General features: G+C 36.7%; 2 protein-coding genes across 2 annotated transcripts in view; one reads left to right on the forward strand and one right to left on the reverse strand.

Annotated features, from left to right (window-relative positions):
• The window catches only part of LOC134841146 (uncharacterized), a 9,296-nt gene extending 4,708 nt beyond the window's left edge, over window positions 1-4,588 (forward strand). Inside the window, exons 2-3 of the mRNA XM_063856945.1 lie at window positions 3,071-3,282; window positions 3,705-4,588. Coding sequence (XP_063713015.1) covers window positions 3,071-3,282; window positions 3,705-4,147 — 655 coding nt within the window. The 3' untranslated portion in view covers window positions 4,148-4,588. The remainder of the gene's footprint in view (window positions 1-3,070; window positions 3,283-3,704) is intronic.
• A 1,451-nt stretch (window positions 4,589-6,039) lies between these two features.
• LOC134841147 (TNF receptor-associated factor 5-like) overlaps window positions 6,040-12,495 on the reverse strand; it is a 91,725-nt gene continuing 85,269 nt past the window's right edge. Inside the window, exons 4-6 of the mRNA XM_063856946.1 lie at window positions 7,458-7,615; window positions 6,997-7,304; window positions 6,040-6,435 (exon numbers count right to left, since the gene is read on the reverse strand). Coding sequence (XP_063713016.1) covers window positions 6,213-6,435; window positions 6,997-7,304; window positions 7,458-7,615 — 689 coding nt within the window. The 3' untranslated portion in view covers window positions 6,040-6,212. The remainder of the gene's footprint in view (window positions 6,436-6,996; window positions 7,305-7,457; window positions 7,616-12,495) is intronic.

The following is a 12,495-nucleotide window of genomic DNA, read 5'->3' on the forward strand; positions in this document are numbered from 1 at the left end:
ATTCCGAAAACAAAATTCGCGAAAACTGATGACACTAAACTCGTTTCTACTGCAAGCTTTACGCTATTTTAGCCGCCTTTATACAAAAAAAATCTACAAGGAATTATAAAATTGATAAAAACCTAATCTAGCCGCCTTTATACAAAAAAAATCAACAAGGAATTATAAAATCGATATTTCTTCACTTAAATCATGGCGTTCCGAACATTCTGTTTTACTTCGAGATCAGATGTCTGTCCTTGTTTGAGGTCTTAACATGATGACGGCGGCCGGTATCTTCGTAATCGAGCCCACTCTTCCTCGCTACTCAGCCTGCAGTTTCACCTCATCTCCAATTTCTCCCAATCAGCCCGGTGGCAGACTCAATCGCGACTCAAGAGTATCACCCGCTAACAGTCCTCCCGGATTTCTGTCTCCAATTCAAATCCCGACATCAACCGGACTCGACGTTTCGGCTAGTTCCCGATTCAGCTTATTGAGTCCTCCTCCGAAATACGAAGATTTATTCGGAGTTGTACGAACGATCAGCCCTTTGCCGAGCACTGCAAGCGATCCGAATGAAAGAACTGGAGCCGCTGCAAGTATAAATACGGTTTCACTAGATGCGCCTCAACAAAACGAAGAGTCATTCAGATTCCAAAACTCACTCAGAGTTGAAAGTAGATTAAACATAACTTTGCCAGAGCTATGAGTTTTGATTGATTTTTGAAATGAATGAATTTTAAAACGCTACAGAGGGAGGATATTAATTTTAAAACGCGATAATAAAGAATCAGGATTTGGCAACATGAAAGGACTGAGGCTGGTTGTCCTGGTGACATTTTTGCGTGTGACAGCTTGAAGCTCGCAGGAAGAATTTTCTGTTTCGATCATTGAGAGACGGAAGGTACTTAGGATTCAGGAGTTTTTTCATGCAAATCCAGTTTCCGCCAAAAACGTACAAAAGGTGTAATGTCATTTTATAGCAGCCCTTTCAGTTGAGAAAATTCTCGTAGGCAATATGAGGCAGCTCAGCCGATACAACACAAGCCAATTCTTTTCGCGGAAAAAAGGAAAATCTTACAAAATCGTAATTCGTTTACATTCAACGCTCAAAAAAATCGTGAATTGAAAAGTTAATTAAAGCTCAGACATACCTAAAAGATAAACAAATCAAATATAAACATCGGGGCCTAGGAAATTAGACGACAAGCAAATTAGACGACCATAAAGGAAGTTATGGACAACCAGTATTAACTAAGCCAAAAGTTAATTTAAGTCTGTAAACAAAATTCACGCAATTTAGACGCATGTTTTGTCTAAATTCCGTTGATTTCTGATCGTCTTATTTCCTGTCCTCTAAGTTCCTAAACCCCCATAAACATCACAAATACGAAAGTATCAAGCTATGTTCCGACCAGAATGTTCCAACAAGTATTTTCCATGCGATTGGGTTCATGATGTAGCTTGAAATATATCAAGTTTCACAGCTTGAATATATTGTTTAGGAAAACGATTAAAACTTCGCGAAGCGATTCGATCTTTACAATTTAATTCTTTTGAAACCGATTCCTGACCCTTCGTAATTTGAAACTTTTTTCGAAAAATTGTTTCTTTTAACAGCTTGATCAGAACAAAAACTTACTTTTTGCGAGCCGATGGGTTGTTGGAAACGGTCTTGCTAGTTTTTTTATTCGAAAAACTTTCAGTATGAATAAAAAAGGGAAAATACCGGAGAAGCCAAGAAATTTGTATATACTAAACTAAATTATAAAAAAAATCAACAAATTTTTTTAAGACAAAAGTCAAGCGGATCTTCGCATCAGTTGCGAGACATCGCAAGCGTAGCTTTGCAAACTAGTGGACGCAAAATGAAACGGAAACAACTCCGTCAAAAAAATGGATGGCAATACTTTTGAAGAAAGTTATACAGAAGCGAAGCTGAGCTTCGCACCAATTGCGATACAAATTTGATTAAAATCAAACGGAAAAATTTGGAAAAAAAAAAAATACGGTTTTTGTCAATAAAAAATTGTTAATAGAAAAAGCGGTCTCAAGCAGTTGTGGCACCTCTACGCCAGATGGTTGGTTGAATTTGGGTTTATAATTACCCTGTGGTAACAAAATCGAAAAAACCTGAGCAGAAAATTTTCATGCGAAAAAAATTCAAAAAGATCTACGCTAATAAAATGTTAAATCACTCAGAGCAATTACAATGAAAAATCTTTACCGCAAAGAAAGATGTTTCTTAGATGTGACAGGAGACACTAAGAAACTTGCAATCATTATGAACCAAGGTACCACGAGTCCAGAGCAGTCCTGTGGACAAAGTTGTTTACGGGAAAAAAAGAGTCTAGAACCCGATTGCAATACCCTTGCTTATCGCAAGAGTAAAAATCACCTTCAAACAAAAATGCTGAGAAGCACAACTGTCATCATTTAATAAGCTGTATTTTTACTGAGCAAGTCAAGCCGATAAACGTGGGTAGACGCCCATTGGGGTGGAAACAAAATATCCTTGAAAATGTTGTCATACCTGAAAAAAATTTCTGACTCGGCGCAAAGGCAAGCTCGTTTCCTCTAGGCAAATTAAGGAGACTGTAAGTTGTTAAAGTTCAATAAAAAGCAAGTTCAATTAGTTACAGATATTTATTAGTTGTTTAGGGTAAAAAATCTTATCGCAAGCGCAATCAGAGTGGATCTTCTCGGCAGACCAGAACTTTTCATGAACAAGGCCATAAATTGCAAAATTAATTAAGGAAATTTAAAAACAAAACGCAAATAAAAAACTCTTTTCAATCTTTGAGGTCTTTGAAAGTATTCCAACTTTGGCATTAATTGTCACTCATCAACATTATGTCATTATACTCCTGAACGATTTCAGCTCAAGATAATGTAAGTTTTAGTGCCTCTCTGTCTAAGCTAGAAAAAGGATTCAGTAATTTTTTGCAGTTTCTACAATGATTTAAAATTTCATTTCTACAATAAGAGTAAAACAACACTTCTATTTCAAGTAGTTCATTTAGTTTATAGGTGGTGACATCTTTTCACATTAGCTAAGCTTTTAATGGCAGTTTATATACATGTTTAGAATGGGCATTTCGACCAACGCAGTCATTGTCATTCTGCTCCTCGTCATTTTCGGACTCATAGTATTTGTTTCGCTCTTCCTTCGGTTTCTAAAAGAGTTCATTCAAAGCAGGGCAATAAGAGATGGTGATGAACAAAGTGCACCCGAAGACAATGTGAACAGACATGGGGTCATCATAAGAGGGTCACTGGTGACTAATGATTCAAGTACAGGTGAGTGCTTTTGTCTGGACTAATTGTTACATGTTTCTTTTTCGAGCAATGTAATAGAAAAATTGATGATAGTTCATCATAAAAAACGGATTCATACTGATAGAGAGAGCTGGCAGGCGGCGTAAAAACCGGTCTCATTTTGAAACATTTTGAGAACTTTCTGCCGTGATTTAGATTCCGAAAACAAAATTCGCGAAAACTGATGACACTAAACTCGTTTCTACTGCAAGCTTTACGCTATTTTAGCCGCCTTTATACAAAAAAAATCTACAAGGAATTATAAAATTGATAAAAACCTAATCTAGCCGCCTTTATACAAAAAAAATCAACAAGGAATTATAAAATCGATATTTCTTCACTTAAATCATGGCGTTCCGAACATTCTGTTTTACTTCGAGATCAGATGTCTGTCCTTGTTTGAGGTCTTAACATGATGACGGCGGCCGGTATCTTCGTAATCGAGCCCACTCTTCCTCGCTACTCAGCCTGCAGTTTCACCTCATCTCCAATTTCTCCCAATCAGCCCGGTGGCAGACTCAATCGCGACTCAAGAGTATCACCCGCTAACAGTCCTCCCGGATTTCTGTCTCCAATTCAAATCCCGACATCAACCGGACTCGACGTTTCGGCTAGTTCCCGATTCAGCTTATTGAGTCCTCCTCCGAAATACGAAGATTTATTCGGAGTTGTACGAACGATCAGCCCTTTGCCGAGCACTGCAAGCGATCCGAATGAAAGAACTGGAGCCGCTGCAAGTATAAATACGGTTTCACTAGATGCGCCTCAACAAAACGAAGAGTCATTCAGATTCCAAAACTCACTCAGAGTTGAAAGTAGATTAAACATAACTTTGCCAGAGCTATGAGTTTTGATTGATTTTTGAAATGAATGAATTTTAAAACGCTACAGAGGGAGGATATTAATTTTAAAACGCGATAATAAAGAATCAGGATTTGGCAACATGAAAGGACTGAGGCTGGTTGTCCTGGTGACATTTTTGCGTGTGACAGCTTGAAGCTCGCAGGAAGAATTTTCTGTTTCGATCATTGAGAGACGGAAGGTACTTAGGATTCAGGAGTTTTTTCATGCAAATCCAGTTTCCGCCAAAAACGTACAAAAGGTGTAATGTCATTTTATAGCAGCCCTTTCAGTTGAGAAAATTCTCGTAGGCAATATGAGGCAGCTCAGCCGATACAACACAAGCCAATTCTTTTCGCGGAAAAAAGGAAAATCTTACAAAATCGTAATTCGTTTACATTCAACGCTCAAAAAAATCGTGAATTGAAAAGTTAATTAAAGCTCAGACATACCTAAAAGATAAACAAATCAAATATAAACATCGGGGCCTAGGAAATTAGACGACAAGCAAATTAGACGACCATAAAGGAAGTTATGGACAACCAGTATTAACTAAGCCAAAAGTTAATTTAAGTCTGTAAACAAAATTCACGCAATTTAGACGCATGTTTTGTCTAAATTCCGTTGATTTCTGATCGTCTTATTTCCTGTCCTCTAAGTTCCTAAACCCCCATAAACATCACAAATACGAAAGTATCAAGCTATGTTCCGACCAGAATGTTCCAATTTTTTGTCTCTATTGTTGTGACAATCGAAAAACATTTCGGTTTTTTTCCCATAAAATATACGACAATGAAATCGGATCAATTTCAAAACCATAAAATAAAAACTTCAAAACGAATTTTCTAGATTTTCGAAAATCTTTTTTAAGCGTACCTAAACACACCATAGGGTGATCGGAACAAAAATTAAACAGTAAAAAAATAAAAAAGCAAAGATCACATACACAATATGGATAACTATCAAACTCAAGCTAAATTTTGTTATTTGATACTTGAAAATAAAATAAGCAATTATGAAAAATTAAGAAATACCACTACATTAAAATTTAAAAAATTGAAGCTCTGTCTCAGCTCAAGTTGAAACTGGAGGCACACTTTGCGTATACTTGATTCACTACCTAACTACAGAATTCAATTACTGTTTTTGTTGCTATTCGTCAAAAAAATAAACAATTTAGTTAGGTAGTTCGTAAGTTAGCATCGGAAGTATTTGAAATCAAACAATTTGGCTCTTTAAACCATTCCCGCACACATGCTAATTTATGTTCCTTGAATATCAGTTTTGCAATGTTATGAGTTGTATGGTTTGTAACTGCTTAATGCAGCCACATGCCAATCTTCATGTCAACAGGACTAAAGTTAGAAACACAGAAAATGGAATGTGGGGGACCGAGGGACGGTAGAAGAACCAAAGTTATGCTTTTTTACACATGATTTTGTTTAGTTTTTGTCTTTTACTTCATGAAACTAATAAGTCAACACAGAGAAGAAGCTGCGCTTCTCAAACGCTAGCCAGAGCACTACAAAAAAGCAGCCCTATAAGAAAAAGTAGAAATACGCCTCGAATAAATAAAAAAATTGGCTAAGCCTCGCTTTCGATCTGCGACCTAGAGATTATGAGTCTCACTCACTAACCACTCAGCCACTGACGCTTAATAAATAGCAAACACTAGCCCCAAATACAGCAGAGAACAGATGCTATGAAATTTCCAATGCTGCAGATCTTGTATATAGCAAAAGTGCCGCCAAAAAATTGAACACTTTTACTTGCGAATTAGACTGGAAAAAGGAAGGTTCGTCCAAATAGACTAGGCTCGCCAGCTCGCGAGTGTAATCGAGAGTAATAATGCGGTGGTAGTTGAGACGAATGTCTCTCGCCCACACTTGAGAAAAAGAATTTTATTCCAAATTTCTCGGCAATTTTTCGTGGAGGGTTCGTTAGCTCAAATTGGCCCTATTTTAAGAATATTTTAGAGGCGTAGCAACACTTTGCAAAAAATTGAGAGAACGGCAAACAAAACTTTTTTTTATCAAATCTTAAGTTTTCTCCAACTTCAGTGGTCACAACATTTATATCTCCATGGCTCCTTCATTCGGCAAAAGTTGCGCTGTTGATCCAGTTGACGCCGCATTAGGGTCGTGGCGTCCACTTGCTTTCTTCGACCCCGGACCGGGATTTTTTTCTCCTGACGACGCAAAGAGCCGTGGCATCCCTGAGCTATACTTGACTTCTGCCCCGATGAAGACAACGTTATTTTGCATGTAAATTGGCTTATCTCCCACCGTAGAGTCACTATAAATAACAAAATTTAGTTCTATGTATCCTCATGAACAAGAATAAACTAAACAACTCTTCCCGAATAGCATAAATATTGCCAAACGCTAGTGTTCGGATACTTTCAAAACCGTCTAAGGAAATATACCTCTTCAATTTGTTTTCTGCATTATCTGTTGGATTATGTATGCGAGCACAACATATTTTCGTTAGATCGCAGTTGAGACTATCCAAAAACAGACATTTTACAGTTCTCGATTTGTTCAAACTGTGTTCTAACCGACAGGCAACCGTGTTTAGAGTTGTCACCGTCCACTTTAAATGTGGTTAACACAAGACATTGCAAAAAAAAAGAAAAAAAAGTTGATGGTAACTAGGTAGCAACTGCAAGTAACAGTTTTTCTACTTATTGTCACCTTTACTACAAGATTTTTTACTCAGTAACCTTAATTTTATGAATTTCAAACAAAAAAACAGCACACCGTTCTGATGATACCTTATTTTTAGTGAAAAAACTTCATGCGATTGGTAGAATCAATATCAGGAGAATTTGAACTGTTGAGCCGCAACCATACCCACCTAGTATGCGCGAAGAGAAACTCATGAGACACAAACTGGGCGATCCCGTTTTCGGGGTTGAATTCAGTTTGCGGCTTCTGAAAGCAACTTGAATTATTCGTTTTGAATTTCACTGTGAAGTGCTCCTTCTTAGATCTCGATGTGTTTTGGTCGTATAGATGCACAGAACATATGCCTTGAAAAGGATAAGGGAGGATTTCATCGAACTCTGTTCTGCACATTTGAACAAATACACTTATGTGAGTGCCCTTTCCTTTGCCAGCTCCGTTGAGGAAAAATCGAAGCCGAAGTTCGAAACCATCCGGCGTCTAACATCAAGTGATTTAGTTCAATATTATCGTCTAAAGCCAGATTTTTTTTAAACCAGTTCTAAAGCAATTTGCCGAAAGCTGAAATCGAGTCATCTTACTTATTTTTTTACTTCTTAAGAACATTCATTCGTGGTACTTGAAATAAATCACTTGAAAGCGGTTAGAATAGAAGCTATTGGGTGCAGCTTCTCCAGAGCCGGGCGTTCCCTTGTGCTGTCGAAAGAGTTCATTGAACTCTGCAATTCGGACAATGATGGAACCATCTGTCCTCATATCATGCTGTGCACTCTCATACTCCCGAATAGTTTCTAAACACATCACAAACGTATAACAAGGATAGCCGGTTATTGTGCAAGTAGCACAGAATGTTCCGACCATAGTCTTAAAAAGTTTTTTTTTTCAAATTAGTATCTTTTTTCTGCGTGGTAAGTTAAAGGATCTGACCAAAAACTAGAACTTAGGTCTATTCGACATTTCAAAAGAGTTCGTATGAGATATATTTGATGATAGAGCCCGGATTTGTTTCACGACTGGGTAGCCTCATTTATCCATTTCCCGGGAAAAATTTTAGATTTCACGAATTCTACTGCGAACTATTTTTTCTGCTGCGGAATATTATTCTGCGGCAGAATTTTCATTCAATACGGATTTTTATATCGTTGCGGTCTTCACACCGAGTTACTCTGGCGTCTTTTCCAGCTGAATATTTTGGTGTTTAAGGGCGGAATTTTTTTATCTTCTATCCAGAGATAAACAAATCACGAGTCGTGTTTTCTCTATATAGTCTTAGAGAATAACAGATTGACAATGGATGACCTTAGGGAAAATGATAGCTCTACGAGCGCTTGTATAAAGTGCAATAAACCGGATGAAAAACGTGTCTGTTGCTCTTGGTGTGCCAAAATTCATGTCTGTCACGAGTGTATCAGAATAGATATCACAATTGTTCAAATTGGATCAATTAACTGGAGTTGCCCATAGTGCTCGCAAGTAAGTACTCCGCAATTATTTCCACAAATTATGCTAAAATTGAAAAAAAAAAATGGGAAAAGACGTTAGTGAATTGGAAGAAACAATTAATGGTAAAGCTAATAATAAAATCCAACAACTGCCCATAACAAGGACGTGATGCTTTCTGGAGATATGATTTATGAGAACGTAAAAGAATCAACCTCTTGTATTCCTCCTCGACGTGTATTTAACATCAGGAACGGAGGACGTCGAGTCAACAGCTCAAGCTCGGATGTACGTTTGAAGAGAAAGAAAATAGAGATAAACCCTTTTAAAGTTGTAATGGGAACAGCTGTGACAAATGAACAGAATATTGTTCAAAAACACCCACCAAGAAGGCACTTCTTTATCAGCCGATTGTTCAAAGATGTCTGCGAAAGAAAACTTACTGAGTACTGTGACTATAAAGGACTAAAATCAATAGCCTGCAGAGAACTTCCCGATAAACGCCCTGATATGCAGTCAATTCATGTAATATTTCCATTACCGAAAGGCAAACTAGTGCAATGACCCGCAACATGGTCAGAGAATAAAATCTTACGACGGTATTGCATCAATGACGGAGCTCGAGCTTGAATTCAGTCCTTGAATTCGAAATGACTAAACAAAAACACTCTGAAGTGTGGACTTGGGAATTCTCAATCTCTTGCAAATAAAACAAAAGATGTCAATGCTTTCACAGGTATGCACAAGTTTCATCTATTTGTAGTAACGGAAACGAGGTTTGCGATACTATTCTACATAGCTCTGCATTAATTAGCTTTCATAATCATCTTTTTATTGGGTCAAATAGACCGACAAGAGGTGGAGGAACAAGCATTTTTTATCGCAATACCATATCAGCGACGATATAAGAGTGTAAAACCACTGCTGCCTGGTAATCTCACGATTGCTAAAAAAAATTGCTTTGATTATTTTATAAAGATATCCAAAAATATCGGTAGTAGTTTTATTGAGTTTAGCGATTTTATTTTGCAGGTTCGTGAGAACTTCAAATGTTGTATCACGGGCAATTTGAACGTACCAATTAACCAAGACAAAACTGCAACAATTCCATTGAATGACAAACTTTCTTTCTGAGTTTGGGCTGACCAATTATGTCAACAAACCAACATATAACGATAAATTGCCCAGATCTTGTTCTTGATGATTCAATTGTAATTCAAAACAATGTATAAAACAAATAGCCCATCTGACCATTACTGCGTTTTTTCGAAATAATTATCTGTCAAACCAAACGAAAACAAAACTTACAGCAATGATAAACCGCTACTGATTAATTTCCTCAAAATTAATCTGGAAGCTCTAAATTTTGGACAAAAGTCTTCGTAATGAACATATCACAAATCAAAACAAAAGCTTTGCTGACAAAACATGATATTTTGTTACAGAATGCTTATAGACCAAGCGTTGTCTGCGATAACTGGAAAGAAATAAAAAAAAAACACCCATCTTCAGATAAGGAATTAAAGCTTGAATCGCATCCTGTTTTGATCGAATCTTCTGAAAAATTAAAGACATGAGTACAGAGATAAATTACACTTTACTACCTTTAACAATCTTTTGAACCACTGGAATAGAGTATTGCCAGAGCATGAAAACGCAATGGCCCTGGCAAATAAGTTAAACAAATTCTTTCACGTAAAAGCTGAAGAAACAAGGTCGCAACTCCTCGCTTCGCTATATCAGAGTTTTAGTTTTGAAGAAAATACTGTCTCCACGACAGACTCTAGACAATTTGCACAAAAACTTTGACTGAATTAATTACCCAAAATTCAAACGCAATCCCTCCACAATGTATTACCTACTTACATATTCTCTACCTACTTACATATTATCTTGTCTGAATGTCCTAATTAGTGGCGTTTTCCCTCAAATCGATATCACAATTGCAGACACCAATTAGATCGACTAACTTTCGAGCAAAAAATACCAATGAGAAAAAATCAGACTTCGCAACTTTAAATATTACAGGAACGAAACAAAATGACTTTCAATTGTAGCTAAATTTGCTTCAATGTTCAACCAGAAAAAAAAACGCCTGATTTACTAAGACTACAAAAACAAGCAGACAAACAATAAATCTAGAAACTTATGTTGTCCCACAAAAAATCAGTTTTTAAAAGAAAGCTCCAGGCTAGAACCGCACTTATCATTACCTTTGTCGTCTCACGCATCGGCCTCAATCCCACATTGTACCTCAATTGATTTACTACTTAATTAAGCTAATGATTATTAGCGCAATGATAAAAATGGCAAGAGCAACAAAATGAAAAAATGAACAGAAAAGAAACAAGTTTAAGCTCACGGCCAATATAACTGAAAAACCACCTGAAGAATGGACTTCAAGCGTGCAACATATGTATTCGTTAGACAAGTCAAATTGGTACCGCACACATGATATACTATTAAAGTAGGCAAATGACAACTAAATTCGCCCTTAATCGACAAAAATTAAGGTGTTCAAGCAGATATCATAACTGCAAAAACCAATTAGATCGATTAAAGTTCAAACAAAAAAAAACTATGAGAAAAAAAAAGAAACATAAATCAGACGTCACAACTTTACAAATTACATGAAAGAAACGAAACATCTTTCATTTGTAGCAAAAATTCCTTGAAACTGAAAAAGATACCTAATTTACGAAGGTCTACAAAAATAAGCAGACAAACAACAACAAGCAGAAACTTAACTTGTCCCATGAAAAACCGGTTTCTAAAAAGTGTGCTCCAGGCTAGAATTGAACTCATTGTTTTCTTAGTCGTCTTCCGCATAGACCTCAATTCAACACTAAAAATGCAAAACTTGTATCACATTTGATTAGACCAAGGATTCTGATCGCAATGAAAATAATGGCCAGCGCAACAAAATCAAAAAATGAACAGACGAAAAAAAGTTCGATCTCACGTCCAAAATAACTGAAAAGTACTTCCAGAATGGACCTCAAGCATGGGTCTTCTTTCTTCACTACATATGCCAAATTGGTATCTCAATCATGCTATACTATCAAAGAAATAGCAAATGAAAAAATAGCTGAGAGAAAAAACCAGGGGTCGCCACTTGCCGACAATTTACAGGAACGAAACAAAATGCCTTTCAATTCTAGCACAATTTGCTTCAACCAGACAAAAAGTGCATGATTTAAAAGTAAGACGACAAAATTAACCAGACAAACAAAATACGCAGACAAATTTTACTTCTCGCGGAAAAAATCAGTTGACAAGAAATCTGCTCAAAGCTAGAATCGAACGTATAATTACCGTTGTTGACAAGCATAAACCTTATTTCCGCACTATAAGAGCCAAATTGTTACCTCAAACTTGATTTCCTATTGAATTGAGCAAATGATTCTTGTCGAAAAGCAGCAAACCGCAAGCGCAACGATACAAAAAATCACACAGAAAAATTAAGTTTGAGCACACGGCCTAAACAACCGAAAATAACTTCATGGATGGATCCCAAGCATGGACCTGATTTCCACACAAAACTAATGCCAAATTAGTACCACAAACTTGATATACTATTCAAATTAGCAAAAAATGATATATTACTCCCCTTAAATCGACGCAATATAGTGTGTTTAAGCCGATATCACAAATGCCGCAACCATTCAAACCAACGAACCTAAAAAATACATTCAAGAGACAAAACCCCAAATTTAGAGTTCGCAACTGTGCAAACTACAGTAGAGGTCACAAATTACAAGAGGGAAACAATAGACATTTTATTTGAAGCACAACTTGCTTCAAACAGAAAAAAAATTGCCTGATGCACGAAGAAGGCCTATTAAAATAAGCAAACAAAAAGAAGCAGAAACTTAATTTGTCCCATATAAAAACACATTATGAAATCTGGTCCAGGTTAGAATCGAACTTATTATTCCCTTTACCGTCTTACGCATAGACCTCAATCCCACACTAAAATGACAAACTGGTACCTCAAACTTGACATACTATTTAAGTAAGCCAAAGATTTCTATCGCAGTGATGCTACTGGCAAGCGCAACAAAAGCAAAAAATCAAACAGACAAAAAACAAGTTTGAGCTCAGGGCCTATATAACCCAGAATCCACATGACGACGAAGTTTGTCTTTAAATCTACGAAAAATCAGCTGTTTAAGCCGATATCACAAGTGCAGACACCAATTAGATCGATTAATAAGCAAAAAATATAAAC

The sequence above is a fragment of the Symsagittifera roscoffensis genome, chromosome 3 (genome assembly GCF_963678635.1).
Source record: "Symsagittifera roscoffensis chromosome 3, txSymRosc1.1, whole genome shotgun sequence".
Taxonomy (NCBI): domain Eukaryota; kingdom Metazoa; phylum Xenacoelomorpha; order Acoela; family Convolutidae; genus Symsagittifera; species Symsagittifera roscoffensis.